Source organism: Gekko japonicus, unplaced genomic scaffold, assembly GCF_001447785.1.
Source record: "Gekko japonicus isolate JY-2015 unplaced genomic scaffold, Gekko_japonicus_V1.1 scaffold238, whole genome shotgun sequence".
NCBI lineage: Eukaryota > Metazoa > Chordata > Lepidosauria > Squamata > Gekkonidae > Gekko > Gekko japonicus.
Window position 1 is genome coordinate 791 of NW_015161411.1, and position 23,846 is coordinate 24,636.

The 23,846-nt window shown below is 49.9% G+C and overlaps 1 protein-coding gene and 1 non-coding gene across 2 annotated transcripts in view; one reads left to right on the top strand and one right to left on the bottom strand.

Annotated features, from left to right (window-relative positions):
- The first annotated feature begins 351 nt into the window (after positions 1-351).
- Positions 352-423, top strand: TRNAS-UGA. Its single transcript has one exon. It is a non-coding gene; the product is annotated as a tRNA-Ser (tRNA).
- Positions 424-1,670: 1,247 nt separating this feature from the next.
- The window catches only part of LOC107123559, a 42,626-nt gene continuing 20,450 nt past the window's right edge, over positions 1,671-23,846 (bottom strand). Inside the window, exons 6-12 of the mRNA XM_015426809.1 lie at positions 21,917-22,241; positions 19,262-19,335; positions 15,962-16,045; positions 14,527-14,656; positions 12,840-12,962; positions 7,226-7,356; positions 1,671-1,760 (exon numbers count right to left, since the gene is read on the bottom strand). Of these exons, the coding sequence (XP_015282295.1) occupies positions 1,671-1,760; positions 7,226-7,356; positions 12,840-12,962; positions 14,527-14,656; positions 15,962-16,045; positions 19,262-19,335; positions 21,917-22,241 (957 nt within the window). The remainder of the gene's footprint in view (positions 1,761-7,225; positions 7,357-12,839; positions 12,963-14,526; positions 14,657-15,961; positions 16,046-19,261; positions 19,336-21,916; positions 22,242-23,846) is intronic.

Here is a 23,846-nt window from a genome sequence, read left to right on the forward strand (position 1 = left end):
GGAAACAGAGATGAGCATCGGCCCCAAGAGTCGGATTTCAAGCAAGGGAAACCTTTACCTTTTATAAATGGCTTGCCTTAATGCTCCCCAGCAAAGTTGGAGGTGGTGGAACCGTTTCTTCTGTTTTGGGAAAGATCTTCATCCGGGAACAAGAATCCCTTTCCTTGTCTATAAAAGCCAGACCAGAAACCGCATGCCCACAGAGACTTGCAGAGGAAAGCAGGCAGGGGCAGCAACTATGGGGAACCTTTAAGCAAAAATGCGGGTACAGAGAACGACTCTGTCCAGCAGGAAATAGTCTTAGGATCATTGGTAGCAACAGGGGGATACCTGTTTGTTTCTGGGAGGGGAGGGGCTGTGGCTCAGTGGCAGAGCATCTGCCTTGAATGCAGGAGGTCCCAGGTTCAATCCCCGGCATCTCCAGTTAAAAGGATCAGGCGGTAGGTGATGTGAAAGACCTCAGCCTGAGACTCTGGAGTCTGAGTAGACAAAACTAACCTTGATGGACCAAAGGTCTGATTCAGTGTAAGGCAGCTTCATGGGTGTGGCACCCCCTGGGGAGCAAGCAGAAGGGGCAGTGATGCCATGTAGGGACTTTGGGATGACCAAGGTGGTTTTCCAGACTCCCATGAGGCCAACCAGGAATAGGAAGGGTTTGCAAGTCTGTTCCTCCACAATCATAATCAGGGGTCATTTCCTGCGGGATCGCACAGGAGCAGAGCTCTGGCAGTAAAGAGCCCAGGGGGCAGGCACATGCAACAAGCCCCACCCCCTGCTCCCAGCAGCCTTCAGTCTGAGCAAGAAGCAGCCAGGTACCGTATTTTTCGGACCATAAGAGACGCACCTAGTTTTTAGAGGAGGAAAACAGGGAAAAAAATATTCTGAACCCTGGGGCTCAGTATTTGGTCCATAAGATGCACACTCTTTTCCCCTCACTTTTTTTGGAAGAAAAAGTGCGTCTTATGGTCCAAAAAATACGGTAAGTTGCAGAGCACCCCCCCCCCGGCTCCCCAGTCCAAAACAGTCCAGAGGCACCTTTAAGACCAAGTTTTATTCAGGTACAAGCTCTCCCTCCTCTGCGAGGACAGATCTACACGTTCCCCCCCCCCCATAGCTAACAATCCAAAACAGTCCAGTGGCACCTTTAAGACCAAGTTTTATTCAGGTACAAGCTCTCCCTCCTCTGCGAGGACAGATCTGCACGTTTCCCCCCCCCCCCCAATAGCTAGCAATCCAAAACAGTCCAGGGGAGCCTGAGCGGGGGGTGTTGCCTTCTGACACACTTCCGGTGATGTCAGGGGGTGTGGCATATGCAAATGAGTTATGCGAATGAGCCCCTGCACCTCTTTTTCTACGAAATGACCCCTGGTCACAATTAAAGAGGGGGGTGGGGGTGGCAGAGAAGAGAGCCAGGCAAGTCATTGTGATGGATTTTCTTGGGTAAGGTTATGTTGACACCTGATCTGCACTGAAGCGCAATACACCACAAATGTCTGAGCAACCTGAGGCGCCCATCTACTCTGTTGTCCTTCAAGATCCTCTCCCCAGCAACTGGTTATTACTGGGCTTCTGGGGCTCCGAAGCCATACGACGTGGCCACACGACTGCTCTTACCTGGGCAAGGGTGAGCTATTCCATCCCTTCCGATGCACCTCCAGTCGACAGGGCTCTCATGAGCTGCATTCATCTTGGGCTGCTTCCGATGGCACGTAGCCTCCCGCTGGCTCGACCAGATAACCGTAGGAGAGCCCTACCATGATCTGTAGGAGGAGAAAGGGGAGGAAGAGGAAGGGAGGCCAGAATTCAGTCCCAGAACCTATTTTTGTCATCAAGGCAAGGGTGAAGAACTAGATGGAACCCCTTCCCAGAAGACCCTCATGGGCTCAGATCACTCAGGAGTCCTCAAATCCTACCTTTCCCAGTAAACCCTTTATAGGAACTCTCCGTCCTAAACACATTTAACTGAATGGAACAGACATTCTTCCCCCCTCTCCTCAACACCTCCAGCTGGATCTCCAGCCTGAGAGCCAGTTTGGTGTAGTGGTTAAGAGCGCAGACTCTAATCTGGGAGAACCGGGTTTGATTCCCCATGCAGCTGCGGGTGTGACCTGGGGTCAGTCACAAGTTCTCTCAGAGCTGTTCTCTCAAGGGCAGTCCTCGGAAGAGCTCTCTCAGCCCCACCTGCCTCACAGGGTGTCTGTTGTAGGGAGGGGAAGGGAAAGGGATTGTAAGCTGCTCTGAGACTCCTTCGGGTAGTGAAGGGCAGGGTATAAATCCAATCTTCTTCCTCCTCCGTTGCCTCACCCAGGTTCAAATTCTGGATATAAACTTCTGTGTGCATGCACTCTTCTTTAAATTAATTGAAACAGACTTCCTCAAGCCTTACATATGGGAAGGGAGGCTAGTTGCCAGCAAGGGCTAGTTCGAATCAAGATCCGTAAGTAACTGAGAGATAAGTATAACTAAGATAGGATTAAAGCAGGTTTGGAAGCGGTGGGGGAACTAAAGGTATAGATGAATTGGCTCCCAGCCATGTCAGCCTAAGAGCGGATGGCCTCATCTGCCCTGCTGATAGGGAACTCAGAAGGCATTTAAAGTTTAAATGCCTTCTGAACTCACCAAGTCAGTGGCACAACTCAGCGAGTGAACTCAAGGCATTTAAAGTTTAAATGCCTTCTGAACGCCATTATATCCTATGGGGTATACCCCATAGGGTATAACGAAGCTGAATAAATTTGGGTTTCCCGAATATTTACCCGAATCCCAATACAATACCAATATTGGAATTCAGGAATATAACAAAAACAAGAGAGTGACATATGAAAGACTTTTAGATAAAAATGACAATTTAAAAACAGAAGAAAAACTGGCCGCGCAAAGTATCAGGCTCACGGGGTGGGAAAATATTCAATTAAAGACAAGAATCAACAAAGATAAGAAAGTAGGATTTCACAGTAGTAATAATGAAAAAGGCATTTAAACTTTAAATGCTTCTGCACGCCATTATACCCTATGGGGACAGTCCCCATAGGGTATAACGAAGTTGAATAAATTTGGCTTTTCCAAATATTTACCCAGATCCCAATACAATACCAATACTGGGATTCAGGAATACTGATATTTTTGGGGTCCAATAGGCCTGAATCGGAAATGTCCTGAATATTTTTTTTTTGCACACACCCAGTTAGAAGGATGACCTCATCTCCTGACTTATTAGCATTTCTCCCCTTCTCTGAGTGGCATTATTTCTTTAAGAAACCTAAGACTGCTGAGTTCTGTGTTCCTGGAACTGGTAGGAACAGGGCATAAAGGGGACTCTCCCTTGGCCCGGGCAATTCTGAGTTAGTTTCTTCTCCCAGACCTTCTTCTGCCACCAACATGAGATGACGCTCCCTCTTCAGGACAGGTGAAGTATGACCCAGTTCCTCCTGCTCTGTTTTCCTTCCCCAGATCTTACTTCCGCATCTTTCCCCCCCTTCCTTACCTGCTCGTAAGTTCTGACCTGCCCCACATTCCTCTGAGTCCCACCCGGCAGGTTCCTTCACCCTCTGGCATCCCTGTTGTTCCACAGTTCAGACTGGAGTTCCCTTTTCCTTCTTGCATCTTCCCATCTCCCATCCGGTCCAATCTTCCATGTGCACACACACCCCTTTTGCACATTGGACCGACCCTAGGATCTCCCCCCCCAAAAAAACCCCACTAATCTGCACACCCTTGGAGGAACAGTCCCTTCAAATGTTTTTTGCAAGCCACACCGCGAGTGAACCCGGAAGGGTGCACCTTCCGGGTTCACTCGTGCCACGGCTTGCGGGACGCACTTAAAGGAACGACCTCTTGAAATGCTGAGCTAAAAAATTCGGCAATCCCAATTATTTCCCAAATCCCAATATCATACCAATATTGGATTCGGGAATATCAGGAAATACTGGTACTTGGGGGGTTCAATACACCCGAACCTGAAAAATATAGATTTATCTTTTCGTGCACACTCCTACAATGCATATTGTAATTACCTTGATTAGAGCAGAGGGGAAATCCTGGGGGGGGGGGAGGCCAGGAAAATTAGAATCTGAGGTGAGATAAGACTCCCATGTCCCTACTCAGCCCCGGAGGGGGGGGTCCATTGTTCTGAACTTAGTTTCAGAGGGCAGTCCTGTTGATCTGCGGTAGAAGGGCAGTGGGGGTTCAGGACAGACAAAAGGAAATACTGTTTTACACAGAGAGTGATTCAAATATGATGCAGTGGTAGCCACAGAAATAAAGAGGTTTAAAAGAGGCTGAGATAGATTCATGGAGAACAAGTCTATCAGTGGCTACCACTGGTTCCAGAGGAACTGGTTGGCCACTGTGTGAGACAGGAGGCTGGACTAGAAGGACCATTGGTCTGATCCAGCAGGGCTCTTCTGATGTTCTTATGAAGGCCTCTATGCCTTGTTATTGGCCATCCAGAGGAACTGGTTGGCCACTGTGTGAGAAGGGATGCTGGACTAGAACTATTGGTCTGATCCAGCAGGGCTCTTCTGATGTTCTTATGAAGGCCTCGGCCTCTGTGCTGTTGCTGGCCCTCCAGAGGAACTGGTTGGCCACTGTGTGAGACAGGATGCTGGACTAGAGGGACCACTGGTCTGATCCAGCAGGGCTCTTCTGATATTCTTAGGAAGGCCTCGACCTCTCTGCCCTGCTGTTGGCCCTCCAGAGGAGCTGGTTGGCTGCTGTGCGAGACAGGATGCTGGACTAGATGGACCACTGGTCTGATCCAGCATGGCTCTTCTGGTGTTCTTATGAAGACTTCAGCCTCTCTGCCCTGTTGTTGGCCCTCCGGAGGATCTGGTTGGCCACTGTGTGAGACAGGATGCTGGACTAGAGGGACCACTGGTCTGATCCAGCAGGGCTCTTCTGATGTTCTTATGAAGATTTCAGCCCCTCTGCCCTGTTGTTGGCACTCCAGAGGAACTGGTAGGCCACTGTGTGAGACAGGATGCTGGACTAGAGGGACCACTGGTCTGATCCAGCAGGGCTCCTCTGATGTTCTTCTGAAGGCCTTGGCCTCTATGCCCTGTTGTTGGCCCTCTAGAGGAGCTGGTTGGCCACTCTGTGAGACAGGATGCTGGACTAGAGGGACCTGATCCAGCAGGGCTCTTCTGATGTTCTTAGGAAGGCCTCAGCCTCTCTGCCCTGCTGTTGGCCATCTAGAAGAACTGGCTGGCCACTGAGTGAGACAGGATGCTGGACTAGATGGACCACTGGTCTGATCCAGCAGGGCTCTTCTGATGTTCTTATGAAGGCCTCGGCCTCTCTGCCCTTTTGCTGGCCATCTAGAAGAACTGGCTGACCACTGAGTGAGATAGGATGCTGGACTAGATGGGACTACTGGTCTGATTTGGCAGGACTCTTAACGTTCTTAAGATTTAGAGTCAAGTCCAGTAGCACCTTAGAGACCAACACGATTTTGGGGGGTATAAGCTTCCAAGAGCCAAAGCTCAGTGCTATCTGATGAAGTTTTGAGAGCTTATACCCAAAAAATCGTGTTGGGTTTCTACGCCGCTACATGACTCAGAACTAGCACCTATGGAAACATCTTTGGGTAAACTCTCAGGGTAACACAACACTAGGAATTCATGACTGACAACGGCTACTGTTTATGAATGAACGCCTTGTTGTACTTGAATGAATCGCTTGCTGTGACACTGCTGAGAAGCGTCCTTGCAAGGACAGCCATGCCTTTCAAATCGCTTTGAACCCGCCTCTTTATTTCCCAGCTTTCTCCACTTCTATTCTGTACCTTTGGTTGGATCGATAAAGACAGAATTGGTTCAGCGCCTGTCTCTTCCCCTCTCGGTCTCCTTCTGGGGGGAATATTAAACCTCAGCAGAATCTGCATATAGGTTAGAAGGTTCCTTTTACCATATGTGGTGGACTTGTGACAAAGCTGTGAATTTTTGGACGGAGGTCCATAATGAAATGCAGAAAATTTCGAAATGTACTTTTAGAAAAGAACCAGAAATACTACTTCTGGGTCTTAAAATGGAAGAAGTGAATGTGGCAAAGAGAACATTGATATGGTATCTGATTTCAACGGCTAGAATGATTTATGCTCAACGTTGGAAGCAAGAAAGAATACCCGAGTTATGGGAATGGATAAGGAAGTTGCTTTTTTATGGCAGAAATGGACAAAATGACAAGGGAACTAAATAACAAAGAAGATGAAGGATTTTTCGCAGACTGGAAGGACTTCAAAGATTATTTAGAGAAACACTGGGATGTTAAGAATAATTTGTTTTGCTTTAATAATAATTAAGAATTAGATTACAGATATGTTGGAAAGAAGACAACTATAGAAAATGTTACCTATGAGGTTGAAAAATACGAAAAAGGTTGCAAAAGAAACTGAGAACTTTTAAGTATGGTTTAAGAGGAGGGATAGAACCAGAGAATGGGACGTGGTGGGGGTGGGAGCGCTGCGGGACGCGTGAAGCAGGGGAGGGAGGGTGATAGGGAAAAGGGATATATTATGAATGGTGAAATGGTTAAATATTGGACTTGTTATATCCTGATAATAAAATTGTTTTTAAAAAAAAGAATCTGCACATAGGCAACTGTAAAAGATCCCCGGAGCCAAGGGTGGGGCCGCTGACACGTCTATGACATGAGTCTCTTTTTCTGATAACAGTGCAGATGCAGCCTCAACGTGGGAAGGTGAAGCCACTCTGGACGTGGCCAGAAACTACAAACCACGCACCCCCTCCTGCTACTCTTCAAGGCCTCTTCCCTTCCGCCTTGTCATTCAACTTTCCAGGGCTCTTTTTGTAGAAAAAGCCCAGCAGGAACTCATTAGCATAATAGGCCACACCCAACAGCAGGAACTCATTAGCATATTAGGCCACACCCCTGACAGCTCATTGGCACATTAGGCTGCACCCCCATGTTACCAGAAGTGTGGTTATCCAGCCACACCCACCTTTTGCTTGTTATTCTGTTTACCTTCTTTGTTGTCAAAACCCAGGGCCTTTTTTGTAGCAGGAACTCCTTTGCATGTTAGGCCACACACCCCTAATGTAGCCAATCCTAATGAGTGTCTGCTGTTGGGTGTGGCCTGTTATGCTAATGAGTTCCTGCTGGGCGTGGCCAACTCGGGAGCCAGCCGGAACTCCATTCCTGTGCGTTCCTGCCCAAAAATAGCCCTGCATCTTTCCCAAAAGGGCTTCTCCCGCCGCCGGCAACTCACCATCAATAGGGTCAGCAGCACCATCATGGCTCCTAACATGATGTACAGGTTCTCCGTCAAACTGCCCGCCCACAGCGGTCCCAGGATTGTTGCGATCCCCCCTACGGAGCGCCGGAGGCCTTGGCTGAACCCTGCAGGGGAAAGGGGTGGCAAAAGTGTTACAGGGATGCTTCATCACCCCCCGTGGCGGTCAAGTGCCTCCCACGGGGCTGGCCCGTCAGTCCCAGGGAACAGTTCTTTGCAGTGACAGAGGCTTGCAAAATCATGCATGGGGTAGGGAAGGTAGAGAGAGAAGTCCTTTTCTCCCTTTCTCACAATACGAGGACTCGTGGGCACTCCGTGGAATTAAGGAAGTGGTGGTGGCTACAAGCATGGACGGCTTCAAGAGGGAATTAGATAAACATCTGGAGCAGAGGTCCATCAGTGGCTATTAGCCACCAGGTATAGATGGAACACTCTGTCTGGGGCAGTGATGCTCTGGATTCTTGGTGCTTGGGGGCTGCTGTACCTTCCGACATTCCTATAGTCCTACCACCTTCTGATAATACAGTCTGGTCCACCTGGTCATTTTGGCCTCCCGAGACGGGACGTGGCCACTGTTCCCTCTAATTGTTTCCAAGGAAGAAGAGAAAGAGGAAGAAATTGGGATTTATAACCCGCCCTTCACTTGGAGTCTCAGAGCGGTTTACAAACTCCTTTCCCTTCCCCTCCCCACAACAGACACCCTGTGAGGTAGGTGGGGCTGAGAGAGCTTTGACAGAAATTGCTCTTTTTCAAGAACAGCTGTTATCAGAACTATGGCTTGCCCAAGGTCATCCAGCCAGGTGCAAGTGGAGAAGTGGGGAATCAAACCCGGTTCTCCCAAATTAGAGTCCACGCACTTAACCACTACACCAAACTGGAAGAAGAAGGGGGAGGAGAGGGAGGAGGAGGAAGAGGAAGAAGAAGAAGAGATTGGATTTATCCCCCGCCCTTCACTACCCAAGGGAGTCTCAGAGCAGCTTACAAACTCCTTTCTCTTCCCCTCCCCACAACAGACACCCTGTGAGGTAGGTGGGGCTGAGAGAGCTTTGACAGAAATTGCTCTTTTTCAAGAACAGCTGTTATCAGAACTATGGCTTGCCCAAGGTCATCCAGCCAGGTGCAAGTGGAGAAGTGGGGAATCAAACCCGGTTCTCCCAGATTAGAGTCCGCGCACTTAACCACTACACCAAACTGGAAGAAGAAGGGGGAGGAGAGGGAGGAGGAGGAAGAGGAAGAAGAAGAAGAGATTGGATTTATACCCCGCCCTTCATTTGGAGTCTCAGAGTGGCTTACAAACTCCCATCTCTTCCCCTCCCCACAACAGACACCCTGTGAGGTAGGTGGGGCTGAGAGAGCTTTGACAGAAATTGCTCTTTTTCAAGAACAGCTGTTATCAGAACTATGGCTTGCCCAAGGTCATCCAGCCAGGTGCAAGTGGAGAAGTGGGGAATCAAACCCGGTTCTCCCAGATTAGAGTCCGCGCACTTAACCACTACACCAAACTGGCTCTACACCAAACTGACTTACTGAGTGGAGCAGTTTCACATCCTGAGCAGAATGTAACCGCTCTCATCTTAAAATGGGCCATGGGTAGTGCCAGGCCCTGCCCGGCTCCAGAATGCTGCTGAGTGGGGCTTCCCGTGTGAATGCGCGGCTGCTAACGCACACAGCTTTGAGGGAACACTGGGCCACGCCACGGTCTTTTGCCTCTCGGAAGCCGTTGGACACAGACACAGGAGATCAGGCCCGCCAAGCAATCCAACGCTGCCGGAAAGCCAAGCTGTGCATTCAGCAAAGCCTGGCAGTAACCGGACCCAGGGGAGTACAGCCAGATCGGGAAGAGAACACACTGACCCGAGACACAGAAATCCGGGTGGAAATAAGACACTGCTCCCTGCCGTAGCCGCTACCGAGAAAAAAGAAGGAACGAAAGCGCTGCTAAGTTTATTCTGAGGTGGCACGTAGACAACCTGTGCTGCGCCAGCTACACTGGCTTCCAGTGGAGTACCGAGTCGAGTTCAAGACTTTGGTGTTGACCTTTAAGGCCTTGAGCGGTCAGGGACCAACGTATCCGTGGGATCGTCCCCTCCGGTATGTCCCCCGGAGAGCACTACGCTCCTGCTGGTGATCCCAGGCCCCAAAGACATCCAGCTGTCCTCGACCAGGGCCTTTTCAGCCCTGGCCCCAACCTGGCGGAACTCTCTGCCATCGGGGCCCTGTGGAACCTTACGCAATTCTGCAGGGCCCGTAAGGCAGGGAGGCCCTCAGTCACTGAGGGGGCCCAACATCGCTTAGTGATCCCAGGCCACAGGGAAGCCAGGCTTGCGGCCACCAGGGCCAAGGCAGGCCCGTAGCTAACGCGGGGCCCATGGGGCCCGGCCCCCTAGAAGTTTTTATGGGCCCCCTTCCTGAGCCTTGGCTCCCCTACCTCAGCTCCCCCTGATTGCCTGGCAGCCTGTTGGCAGGGAGGACAAGGGCAGTGATTTCAGAGGCTGTCCCTGGTGCTGTGCTGTGGGAAGAGGCACTGGGGCTCCTTGGGAGGGAAGCTGGACCCAGAGGCTGTGGCTGCTGCAGCCCTTGCCCTGGAGCCTTTGATTGGATTAGCAGGTGACCCCCCCCCCAGGCCCCCTCCCTAAAAAGTCCTTAGCTACGGGGCTGGGCCAAGGCCTTTTCAGTGGTGGCTCCTACGTGGTGGAATGAGCTCCCAGAGGAGATCAGGGCCCTGTGGGACCTCCCACAGTTCCGCAGGGCCTGCAAGACGGAGCTCTTCCGCCAGGCTTTTAATTAGGAGCCGCCACTACCAACACCACCGACTATTTGGTTGTAACAACGGGGTGATGGGATGGGCCCAGTATAAAGATCTCGCTACCAGTGTTCCCTCTAAGCTGAGTTAGGGTGAGTTGGCTCACAGTTTTTTAGCCTCCAGCTCACAGATTTTTGTCTTAGTTCAGGAAGGAATGCTCCAGAGCAAAGTAAATTATACATTAGCCAAATCGCTCGCTCACAACTTTAATGCCAGTGGCTCACGAAGTGGAATTTTTGCTCACAAGACCACACAGTTTAGAGGGAACATTGACGCTACACTATTGCCATGGGGTCGGGGCCGTTGAAGCGGGCTTTTGGGTACATCTACAGGTCACCATCTGATTCGATTGATTTGCTCAAATTGGTAACATCATTGAGCCCTTTGTTAAATATGGTTGATTTTATGCTGTTTTTAATGTTTTATTTGGCACATGTTGCCCTTATTTGTAAGCTGCCCTGAGCCCGCCCGTGGGGAGGGCGGGATATAAGTGTAATAAATAAATAATTTCAATAAGGGTTTAAATATATGACAAGACCACTCCTATATTTTCCCTCAAGTTCCTGTGCTGGGTCAGAAGCCTAAACTAATATCTGTGATGGGGTGGGACAGTTAAAGCTTATAAAATAAAGAAGAAATACACACCACTGAAAGGCAGCTCAGCCACTGAGGGGAACTAAAAATATTTTTGGCGGGAAAATCTGCCGGGGAGTGGGGTCTGCCGTACCCCTCTTTCGAAAAGCAGCATTCCAAACCTGCGGCCTGAAACGGTTTAGTCCATTCTACCCTTTCAGAATTCAGCTTCTTTTTGCCTGCTGCCTGTGTAGACCAGGTCACCATCTAGAGACCGAATAGGGATGCCGACATCCAGGTGGGACCTGGGGATCCCCCAGGAACTACAGCTCACCTCCAGACTACAAAGGTGAGTTCCCCTGGAGGAACCGGATGCTTTGGAGGGTGGACTCTATGGCACTGTACCCCACCTGAGGTCACTATCCCCGGGCTCCATCCCTAAATCTCCAGGAGTTTCCCAACCTGGATAAGAAACATAAGAGATGCCAATGTTGGATCAGGCCAAAGGCCCATCCAGTCCAACACTCTGTATCACACAGTGGCCAGAAATACCAGTGCCATCAGGAGGTCCACCAGTGGGGCCAGGACATTAGAAGCCCTCCCACTGTTGACCCCTCCCCCAAGCACCAAGAAGACAGAGCATCACTTGCCCCAGCCTGAGAGTCCCTATCTATCCCTTGTGGCTGATAGCCACGGATGGACCTCTGCTCCATATGCTTATCTAATTCCCTTTTGAAGCCGTCCATGCTTGTAGCCGCCACCACTTCCTGTGGCAGTGAATTCCATGTGTTAATCACTCTTTGGGTGAAGAAGTACTTCCTCTTATCTGTTCTAACCCGACCACTCAGCAATTTCATTGAGTGCCCACGAGTTCTTGTACTGTGAGAAACGGAGAAGAGTCCTTCTTTCCCTCCCTGCTCTATCCCAGGCATAACCTTGTAAACCTCAATCATGTCACCCCTCAGCCGTCGTTTCTCCAAGCGAAAGAGCCCCACTCTACCCCGCATCCCCTGCCACTGGCCCGGGGGACCTGGCAACCCTAAGACCGAAACAAAGAAGGTATCCATCTCAGGAATTCAAGCACGGTGCCAGTAAGTTTACCAAGAGAACCCTCAAGACTTGCACGGCAGGAGGTGCCCAAAGCTGGAGGAAACTCCAACAAAGGGAAGGAAGAAGTAGAAGTAAAGCAAGACTTATCTTATTTTACATGTAGTTACAACCGCTAGAATATTATATGCTAAATACTGGAGAAGAAAGGAGACGCTTTCCAAAGAAGAAATAATAACCAAACCACTTGAAACTGCTGAAATGGATAAATTAACTTTAATTTTTGAAAGGACATAAAGAGGAGGATTTTGAAAATACATGGTGAAAACTTCACAGACGGATTGAAGAATACGTTAAATGAAGCCAGAACATAACTGGAATAATGGACAATGAGAGTATCTATAATAAAATGTGCAAAGGTTTTATTTCTTTATTTATTTATTTGGGATTTGTATCCCGCCCTACCCAAATGGCTCAGGGCGGGTGACAAGCGGCAATGCCGAATAAAAACAATAAAACAATGTTATATACATAATAAAATTTGGTGCTCTACTATTCTACATTAAGTCCCCCTAGATATGCAACATCCCACATTGACGGCCAGTTTTATTAAATGGCGTGAGCGCCAGGAGTGATATTTTTCCCATCTCTGCCAGGGCGGCATCTACCCCCCCACCCAGTAATAGGGGTAGATGATAAGATGGTATCTCAGTGGTGGAATAGTGGCAGCGGCGGCTCCTACTCAAAAGCCTGGTGGAAGAGCTCCGTCTTGCAGGCCCTGCAGAACTGTATAAGGTCCCGCAAGCCCCGGATCTCTTCCGGGAGCTCGTTCCACCAGGTAGGAGCCGCCACCAAAAACGCCCTAGCCTTAGTTTGGGCAAACTTCACGTCTCGGGGGCCTGGGACTTCCAGGAGGTGGAGACGGGGTCCCCGATCGTTATAGATAACATTATAAAATGTAGAAATATACTTTTACTGAGAGATGTATGGATAACCTAACAGATAATTCAAAGAGCTGGAGAGATTCTCCCATTGTATGTTTGTGTGTATTATCGTTTGGTTTTGTTTGACTTTGTTCGTTCGTTATAAAAATAAAAATTATTTACAAAAAGAAAGAAAGATAGAAGCCGAGCTGACGGGTTGGGGAGGCGCCGCGAGCAGGCTTACCTTGCGTCCTCTCTGCCGTGACCTTGGAAAAGAGCGACACCTGGGAGACGGCGACAAAGGGCAGGCCCAAGACTTGCAGGAAGACGCCCACCACCAGCTCCGCGAGGAGCCAAGCAAAGCTGCCTGTGGGTGACAAGGAACACAGGAACATAAGGCATGAAGCCGCCTTATACTGAATCAGACCCTCGGTCCACCAAGGTCAGTGTTGTCTACTCAGACGGGCAGCAGCTCTCCAGGGTCTCAGGCAGAGAACCAGGAAGAGAGGATGGATGGAGAAGACCTTCTTGGAGGCCACCTGGCAGTTGAACACCCAATGCTCACAGCAGGAGTGGAAAGACCTCCTGCGCGGATCGGATGCCGCAGACGGAGCTTTCAGTTCGGCACCCAAATATTAACCAGCCCGCAGGCAAGAGTGACAAACGATACAAGCAATGTGGCAAGCTTGTGGCATTTGACATTCGGCAGGAGCGAGCCGCAGAGGCTAGATGTAACCTGCAGATTCTTCTAATGTTGTTCGTTAATGCATCTCAAACAAATTATTTTATATCTTGACTCAAGATGGGTAGCCGTGCTAGCCTGTCTGTAGCAGTAGAAAAGAGCAAGAGTCCAGGAGCACCTTAAAGATTAACAAACATTTGCGGCAGGGTAGGAGATTTGAGTCACTGCTCAAAGAGCAAGAGCCGAGTAGTACCTTAAAGACTAACAACATTTGCGGCAGCGTATGAGCTTTCGTGAGTCACCACTCAAAGAGCAAGAGCCGAGTAGTACCTTAAAGACTAACAACATTTGCGGCAGCGTCTGAGCTTTCGTGAGTCATTGCTCAAAGAGCAAGAGCCGAGTAGTACCTTAAAGACTAACAACATTTGCAGCAGGGTAGGAGCTTTCGTGAGTCACTGCTCAAAGAGAAAGAACCGAGTAGTACCTTAAAGACTAACAACATTTGCGGCAGGGTATGAGCTTTTGTGAGTCACCGCTCAAAGAGCAAGAGCCGAGTAGTACCTTAAAGACTAACAACATTTGCGGCAGGGTATGAGCTTTCGTGAGTCACTGCTCAAAGAGCAAGAGCCGAGTAGTACCTTAAAGGCTAACAACATTTGCGGCAGGCTGCGCACAACCTCGAATAAAATTTTATGGATCTTAAAGGTGCCACTGGACTCCAAATTTGTTCCAGAAACTTTTGTTGATTGTGAAAAGGTGAAGGAGTTACACTAAGCTTTGATAATACAAAGACATAGTTATCATCACTGTTCCCTCTGAGCTGAGTTAGTGTGAGCCAGCTCACAGTTCTTTAGCCTCCGGCGCACACACTTGTGTCTCCGTTCAGGAAGGATGGCTCCAGAGCAAACTAACTGATGCAGCAGCCAGATCGCTCACTCACAACTTTAATGCCGGTAGCTCACAAAGTAGGATTTTTGCTCACGAGACTCCACAGCTTAGAGGGAGCATTGGTTATCAGATCACGGTTGTATTTCGTTCTTTACCACCTGGAGGCTGGCAAGCTTACCAGCAAGGCAGTTCTTACATTCTCGGCATTTATTCCACCAGCGGGATTTCCTAAGGGCAGAATGGGCCTCCAAGGACGGAGTCCACTAAACGCAGGAACTGTGTGGCGAGCACAACTTCAAGAGCCTGTTTACTCAGAGAAGGGGAGCAGATCAGGGGAGTGAGAGATGCCCCCCCTTGTTACCTTGGGGTCGGGCAAGGAAGACCAAACACCAGATGCAGGCCACGTTGCAGATGACCAGGCCGACCACCAGGATGACGCGGTCCTTCAAGCGGGCACTGAGGCAGCGGACCAGGAAGAAGCCGCAAATGACCTGGAGGGTGACGAGAGAAGGGCGAGGACTCAGCCACGCCACGCAAACCGGCAGGCGTCATCACACCGAATATACGGAGTCACACGTTCCGGTGTGTGGCTTACACAGGTAGCAGTATTTAGTTTCTGAGAGCAGAGTTTTTAAATAAAGGAGACAGATGACTTGCCCTGGCCCGGGGGACCCAGGCAAGCCCCATCTCAGCTAAGCAGGGTTGTCCCCGGTTAGTACTTGGCCGGGAGACAGCCAAGAAAGTCCGTGGCCGCTACACAGAGGCAGGCAAGGGCAAACGGTTTGCCTCTAGACTTGGAAATCATACGGGGTCGTCATCATCGTCAGAGATTGGATTTATACCCCACCCCTCACTACCTGAAGGAGTCTCAGAGTGGTTTACAATCTCCTTTCCCTCCCCCTGCCCACAACAGACACCCTGTGAGGTAGGTGGGGCTGAGAGAGCTCTCTTGAGAACTGCCCGTGAGAGAACAGCTCTGAGAGAACTTGTGACTGACCCAAGGCCACCCCAGCAGCTGCATGTGGAGGAGTGGGGAATCACACCCAGTTCTCCCAGATTAGAGTCCACACTCCTAAACAATACACTGTAGTTATTGACGGCCCTTTCTATCACCATCATATATTCTACTGGCTCTTCTAAAAACCACCAATAAGATAAGAGAAGCCAATGCTGGGATGGGCCAGTGGCCCATCCAGTCCAACACTCTCTGTCACACAGTGGCCAAACATACCAGGCGCCATCAGGAGGGCCAGGACACTAGAAGCCCTCCCACTGTTGCCCCCACCCCAAGCACCAAGAATACAGAGCATCACTTGCCCCAGACTGAGAGTTCCTAACTATCCCTTGTGTTGTTGTTCAGTCACACAGTCGAGTCCGACTCTTCACGACCCCATGGACCACATCACGCCAGGTCCTCCCGTCTTCCGTCATGTTCCGGGGCCTGCTTAATTTCATGTTCGTTGCATCGAGAACACTGTCTAGCCATCTCATCCCTTCTTCTTTGACCTTCAGTCTTTCCCAGCATCAGGGTCTTCTCCAGCGAGAGCTCCCTTCTCATTTGGGGGCCAAAGTATTTGAGCTTCAGCTTCAGTCTCTGGCCTTCCAGGGAACAGTCAGGGTTGATTTCCTTTAGGACTGACTGATTTGATCTCCTTGCAGTCCAGGGGACTCTCAAGAGTCTTCTCCAGCACCATAATTCGAAAGCATCTATTCTTCGGCGCTCGGCCTTCCTTAGGGTCCAGCTCTCGCAGCCCACCCTCCACAGCCCGAGGGTCGTGTACGGGACAGGTCCTTACCTCCACACCGCAGAGGAAGTACATGAGGCTGTTCTCCAGCTCCCCAAAGTTCAAGTAGCGCTGGGTGATGGGTGTCACCATGGTCTAAAGAGAGAAACAGCACAAGAGTATTTATCATGGGGGGGAAACCCCAGGGTATACCCACCGCCAATGCTCCCTCTAAGCTGTGGAGTCTTGTGAGCAAAAATTCTACTTAATGAGTTGCTAGCATTAAAGTTGTGAGCGAGCAATCTGGCTCCTGCATAAATTAGTTTGCTCTGGAGCCATCCTTCCTGAGCCCTTCACTACCCGCAGGAGTCTCAGAGCAGCTTACAATCTTCTTTCCCTTGCCCTCCCCACAACAGACACCCTGTGAGGTAGGTGGGGCTGAGAGAGCTCTCTCAAGAACTGCTCCCGAGAGAACAGCTCTGAGAGGACTTGTGACTGACCCAAGGTTACACCAGCAGCTGCATGTGGAGGTGTGGGGAATCAAACCTGGTTCTCCCAGATTAGAGACCTTGCTCCTAACCACTACATCAAACTGGCTCTTCCATTGAGATGGAAGTTAGCAGTCCATACAAGTAGGTAGAGAGTAAGCAGCAAATCAGCATACAGCATAACCTTTAGGTGTTAAACAGATGCAAGGACCAAACTGGAATCACAAGTTTAGTTTGTGTGGTTATTCCAGTTTGGTCCTTGCATCTGTCAAACAACTTTATTATGCTGTATGCTAATTTCCTGCTCACCTTCTACCAGTGCTCCCTCTAAGCTGTGGAGTCTTGTGAGCAAAAATTCTCCGTTGTGACCTACTGGCATCAAAGTGGTGAGCTAGCAGTTTAGCTTCTACACAGATTAGTTTTCTCTGGGGCCATCCTTCCTGAGCTAAGACAAAAAGGTGTGAGTCGGAGGCTAAGAAACTGTGAGCTAGCTCACACTCACTCAGCTTAGGGGGAACACTGCCCCCCACATGATCAGTGCAACATGAGCACAAAAGGCAGCTGGACCACGGCATGGCACGTACCCACTCAGGAATAAGAGTATGAGATCCGTTCTGCATGGGGGAAGAGGGAACAGAGGGAGTTAATGCTACCATGCTCCTGTCTCCCTGATCTCTACAGGCACGCTCATTCCTTCCTTTTGCACGAAAGTCAAAGTGTGCGTGGGCTCAGATCTGACAAAGAAGACTCCTCCACCTTCAGAAAAATCGTCCAGTAAGGCTAGAGCAGGGGTGGCCAAACTGCGGCTTGGGAGCCACATGCGGGTCTTTCACACATATTGTGCGGCTCCCAACAGGACGGCTGGGGAAGTGAAGGGGAGGCATGCTTTCCCTCCCTCCCTCCCATCTATTTGCTTTCTTTGTTTCTCTCTCTCTCGCCTTTTCTTTCCACCTCTTTCCTTCTTTCTTTCCACCTCTCTCTCTCTCGCGCTTTTTCTTTCCACCTCTTTCCTTCTTTCTTTCCACCTCTCTCTCTCTCTCGCTCTTTCTTTCCACCACTTTCCTTCTTTCTTTCCACCTCTCTCTCTCTCTCTTTCTTTCCACCTCTTTCCTTCTTTCTTTCCACCTCTCTCTCTCTCTCTCTCTTTCTTTCCACCTCTTTCCTTCTTTCTTTCCACCTCTCTCTCTCTCACTCGCTTTTTCTTTCCACCTCTTTCCTTCTTTCTTTCCACCTCTCTCTTGCTTTTTCTTTCCACCTCTTTCCTTCTTTCTTTTCACCTCTCTCTCTCTCTCGCTCTTTCTTTCCACCTCTTTCCTTCTTTCTTTCCACCTCTCTCTCGCTTTTTCTTTCCACCTCTTTCCTTCTTTCTTTCCACCTCTCTCTCTCTTGCTCGCTCTTTCTTTCCACCTCTTTCCTTCTTTCTTTCCACCTCTCTCTCTGACAAATAAATATCATTAGCAAACAAATGAATATCATTGGACAAATAAATATCATTATCAATATCTGTATTTACCCCCTTTGTTTTTATATTTGGCAGGCGCATTTAATGTTAATAAAAAGCAAATGTGCATATTTTAAAAAATAAAAATGTATGTGTGATATTTGCTTCTGTCTTGCAGCTCGCAAACATCTGACGTTTATTCTATGTGGCTCTTACCCTGAGCAAGTTTGGCCGCCCCTGGGCTAGAGGAAGACAAGGAAGATCAGGGTCCAGGCGACCCTGTGACTTCCAGGCACAGACAGGAAGTGATGTCAAGTTGTACGCCATAGTGTGGTGTCCCTCCAAGCCGCCCCCCCCCAAAGGCTCCCGCTGGTTGCCAGCACTGAGCAGAAACCTGCGTGGCAATTGTGTACTTGAAATATTTACATCCTGCATTATCTTCGCCAACTCAAGGATGCTAACGAGGACAAAGATAGTCCAATGAACCAAATTAAGAACATGTTTAAAAGGCATTCTTGTTTGGGAGGAGACGGAGCTCTGTGTGCAAACTCCTATATTTGTGTGCAAACACCTAACACGAGAGGCAGTGTAGTGGTTAAGTGCACGGACTCTAATCTGGGAGAACCGGGTTTGATTCCCCACCCCTCCACTTGCACCTGCTGGATGATCCTGGGCAAGCCGTAGTTCTGTCAAGAGCTGTCCTTGAAAAAGAGCAGTTTCTGTCAGAGCTCTCTCAGCCCCACCAACCTCACAGGGTGCCTGTTGTGGGGAGGGGAAGGGAAAGGAGTTTGTAAGCCGCTCTGAGACTCCTTTGGGTAGTGAAGGGCAGGGTATAAATCCAATCTCTTCTTCTTCTCCTATTTTATCAATTTTTATCTTATTTTATTTATTGCAATTATATCCCGCCCTATCCGATGATGGGCTCAGGTTGCCTCGCGCCAGAAACAAAATACACTGAATATATAATTAAGAACCTGTTCAACAAAACAAGATGGCAGCTAAGAAACTTAGCATAACCAGGGGTCATTTCCTGTGGAAGCGCACAGGAGCGAAGTTCCGGCAGTAAGGAGCTCAGGGGGCAGGCACATGCAACAAGCCCCGCCCCCTGCTCCCAGCAGCACTCAGTTGGGCCATGAGGAGCAAGAAGCAGAGCCCCGCCCCCCGCCTTCAGGTACAAACTGTCCCTCCTCTGTGAGGGCAGACCTGCATGTTCCCCCCCCCCCCCCTGTTTGAACACCCAAAAACGACCGCGGGTGAGCCTGAGTGGTGGGTGTTGCCTTCTGACACGCTTCCGGTGATGCCAGAGGGTGTGGCGTATGCAAATAAGTGATGCTAATATTTTATGCTAATGAGCTCCTGCACCTCTTTTTCTACGAAATGACCCCTGAGCATAACATTACTCCAGAGCAGCCCAATACGCTTCCTGTCAGACGTCAGACCTACCTCCAGGGCCGTTTGATTGAAGAGGGTGATGAACTGGGCCGTGAGCAGAACCACCACTTCCTCCCTCAAGTACTCTGGAAGGACAGAACAGAGCTCATCAAGTCCCGCAATGCCGAAGCAGAGGGCAAAATGGCTGGCCCCACCTGCCCCCATCCAACTAAAAGGGAGACTGGAACCAAGGAGTCGGAATTTGCTGATCTGTTAGCAGCTGCGGTGGCTCAAGTGGTTAAGACGCTGAACTGCAGGCTGTGGAAGCTCAGCAGTTTGAGACCCAGGTGCTGCAAGACGGAGTGAGCTCCCGTCTCTAGTTCCAGCTCCTGCCAACCTAGCAGTTCGAAAGCAAGAAATTGCAAGTAGATAAGTAGGTACCACTTCAGTGCGAAGGTAACAGTGTTCCGAGCGCCTTGGTGTTTAGTCATGCCGGCCACATGACCACGGAAACGTCTTCGGACGGCGCTGGCTCTTCAGCTTTGAAACGGAGATGAGCACCGCAACCCTAGAGTCGGATTCAACTGGCTTTCGAGCAAGGGAACCTTTACCTTTACCTTCAGCAGCTGTTAGCAGCTTCCACTGTGGACGGCAGGTTTCCCCCTACAAAATACGTCAAGCTGCAGGCCCGCTTTGTAAAAACTTTTAGTGGCTTCCCATTCGAAAGAACTGATGTGGAAAAGCTTAACAGGTTTGTTTTTTTACTCGTGGAGAGAAGTGTCTTTTAGGACGTAACGAGGGACGTAGTCCATCCAGGACCTCGTCACCTATTCACACAGATCTGGAAAAGTTCCCCTGAACATTTTCTTCTCTCCCTTGCTCGATCCCTGGTTTATACTCTTTCGACAAGAGTTGGTCGTTGTTTTTCATTGTATGATACGCTGGGCTAAGATAATTCAAATGCACACTAGGATGAGTTGAACTTAACAGCTGTATTTGTATGTACATTTACTGTTGAGCATTGTTAGTTCCAGGGCTATTTTTGGGCAGGAACGCACAGGAACGGAGTCCCGGCTGGCTCCCAAGTTGGCCACGCCTAGCAGGAACTCATTAACATAATAGGCCACACCCAACAGCAGAAACTCATTAGGACTGGCTACAATTAGGGGGTGTGGCCTAGCATACAAAGGAGTTCCAGCTCCAAACAAAAAGCCCTGGGTTTTGACAACAACCAAGGTAAAGAGAATAAGAAGCAAAAGGTGGGCGTGGCTGGATGACCACACTTCTGGTAACATGGGGGTGTGGCCTAATATGTGAATGAGCTGTGCTTTCAGGGGTGTGGCCTAATATGCGAATGAGTTCCTGCTGTTGGGTGTGGCCTATTATGCTAATGAGTTCCTGCTGGGCTTTTTCTACCAAAAAAAGCCCTGGTTAGTTCCTTATGTAAGCTTCAGAGGACGGACTCTAAAGCATCACCAACCAGACTGAGCTCCGTCCCCTCTCCAAGTACCACCCCTACGTTTCCAGGAACCTCCCAAGCTGGAACCAGCAACCCGATCAGATCTTTGATACCGTGGTGTTCAGGCTGCTGTAGGCATTGCTAAAGCTTGAACACGTATGAAGCTGCCTTACACAGAATCAGGCCCTTGGGCTATCAAACTCAGTCTTGTCTACTCGGACTGGCAGCGGCTCTCCACGGTCTCAGGCAAGGGTTGCCAACTCCAGGTTGGGAAATATCTGAAGGTTTTGGGGGTGGAGCCTGGGGAGGGTGGGGCTTGGGGAGGGGAGGGACCTCAACAGGGCACAATGCCATAGAGTCCACCTTCCAAAGCAGCCATTTTCTCCAGGGGAACCGATCTGTCATAGAATCACAGTATCATAGAGTCCGAAGGGACCTCCAGGGGTCATCTAATCCAACCCCCTGCACAAAGAAGGAAATTCACAAATACCTCCCCTCACACAAGCATGGCCCAGAGGATGCCCAGAAGATGACAAAAAACCTCCAGGATCTCCAGCCAAACTGACCTGGAAAACAGTTGCTTCCTGACCCCCAAAGTGGCGATCGGCATTTCCCTGGGCGTGTAAGAAAGGGCCACAGGAACTAAGCCCTGAGGCAGCCCTTCCTGCCCTCCCTTCTCATGATCTGCCTCAGTTCACAGAATCAGCATGGCCGTCCGATGGCCCTCTAGCTTCTGCTTGAAAACCTCCAAAGGAGGAGAGCCCACCACCTCCCAAGGAAGCCTGTTCCACCGAGGAACCACTCTGTCAGGAAGTTCTTTCTCACGTTTAGCCGAAAACTCTTCTGATTTAATTTCAGCCCATTGGTCCTGGACCAACCTTCTGGGGCAACAGGAAAAAACTCTGTTTGATGATGGGGATCGAACCTGGGACCTTCTGCTTACGAAGCAGATGGTCTTCCATTGAAGCCCAGCCCCTCCCCTCAAGTTTCCTAGCCAAGACCAATGTTCCCTCTAAGCTGTGGAATCTTGTGAGCAAAAATTCTACCTTGTGATCTACTGGCATTAAAGTTGTGAGCGAGTGATTTGGCTACTGCATAAATTAGTTTGCTCTGGAGCCGTCCTTCCTGAGCTATGGCAAAAATGTGTGAGCTGGAGGCTAAAAAACTATGAGCTAGCTCACACTAACTCAGCTTAGAGGGAACACTGGCCAAGACCCAAGATCTTCTTAACTCTGCCTTCAGCTACTCTGCCATGAAAAGGGACTCACCTCTCCAGGCACTGAAGTTTCCAAAGGGGCTCTTCTCTCTCACACTGGCTGCCTCCTCATCCGCCAAGTGGCCGTTCGGCACGTAACGGCCCTCGTCCCCCTGGACAGGCCCCCGGGGTTCAGCGCGGGTGCTCCCATAGCCACCCGTCTCCGCCTCCCCCTCTTGGCCCCCCTCATGGCGCATCAAGGGCTCTTCCTCCTCTTCCAACACATCCGACGGCGTGGGCACGACCCTCTCTGAGCAAGGGGGTGGCAAAAGCGGGAGATCGTGGTACATGGTCATCACAACGAACTGAAGCAGAAGCCACACCAGACACATGAAGAGCTGGGGACATATGAGAAGAGAACAGAGAGAAAGAAATCTGAACACTTTCGTATAGTTCAGAGACAGCAGCACGGAAAAAACCCCACAAAGGGAAACAGCAAGAATGGGTGGCGGCTACGAGCATAGACAACTTCCAGAGGTGATTGGAGAAACAACTGGAGCAGAGGTCCATGAGTGGCTATTAGCCACTAGGTATAGATGGAACTTGAGAAACCTGTATAAGGGTCGAGAAGCAACAGTTAGAACTGGATATGGAACAACTGATTGGTTTAGCATAGGAAAAGGAGTACGACAAGGATGTATATTGTCACCTTGCTTATTTAATATATATGCAGAGTACATCATGCGAAATGCTGGCCTGGATGAATCACAAGCGGGAGTTAAGATTGCTGGGGAAAAGGTCAACAACCTCAGATATGCAGACGATACCACTCTAATGGCAGAAAGTGAAGAGGACCTAAAGACCCTCTTGCTCAGGGTAAAAGAGGAGAGCGCAAAAGTGGGCTTGAAGCTCAACATCAAAAAAAACTAAGATCATGGCATCCGGCCCCATCACTCCTTGGCAAATAGAAGGGGAAGTTGTGTAAGTAGTGACAGACTTCACGTTCCTGGGATCCCAGATCACCGCAGACTGTGACAGCAGCCATGAAATTAAAAGACGCCTGCTACTTGGGAGGAAAGCGATGGCGAATCTAAACAGCATGATAAAAAGTAGAGACATCACCCTGCCAACAAAAGTCCGCATGGTCAAAGCAATGGTATTCCCAGTAGTCATGTATGGCTGCGAGAGTTGGACTATAAGGAAGGCCGAGTGCCGAAGAATAGATTCTTTCTAACTATGGTGCTGGAGAGTCCCTTGGCCTGCAAGAAGATCAAATCAGTCAATCCTAAAAGAAATCAACCCTGACTGTTCCCTGGAAGGCCAGATAATAAAACTGAAGCTCAAATACTTTGGCCACCAAATGAGAAGGGAGCCCTCACTGGAGAAGGCCCTGATGCTGGGAAAGACTGAAGGTCAAAGAAGACGGGGATGGCAAAGAATGAGATGGTTAGACAGTGTCATTGATGCAACGAACATGAAATTGAGCAAACTTCAGAGGACAGCGAAAGACAGGAGGGCCTGGCGGGATCTGGTCCATGGGGTCGCGAAGAGTCGGACTCGACTGTGCGACTGAACAACAACAACAACAACAAATAGATGGAACACTATGTGTGGGGCAGGGATGCTCTGTATTCTTGGTGCTGGGGGGGGGCAAGAGTGAGAGGGCTTCTGGAGTTCTGGTCCTGCTGGTGGACCTCTTGAAGGCACCTGGGTTTTGGCGGGGGGGATTTCAGGGGTGTTCCAGGGGTGGGTGGGGACGTTGCCGACATGCTGATGTCACTTCCAGACGTGATGTCATCACATCGGTGGCATCAGGGGCGACGCTCTACTTTTTGGGCAAACCTCTACGGTGAAAGCAGCTACAAACCATAGAGTTTTGCCCAAAAAGTAGAGTGTCGCCTCAGACGTCGCCGATACGATGACGTCACTTCCGGAAGGGACATCGCCACATTGGCAATATCACACGGGGACGTCTGTTTGGGGGTGGGGCAGGAGCCCACAAA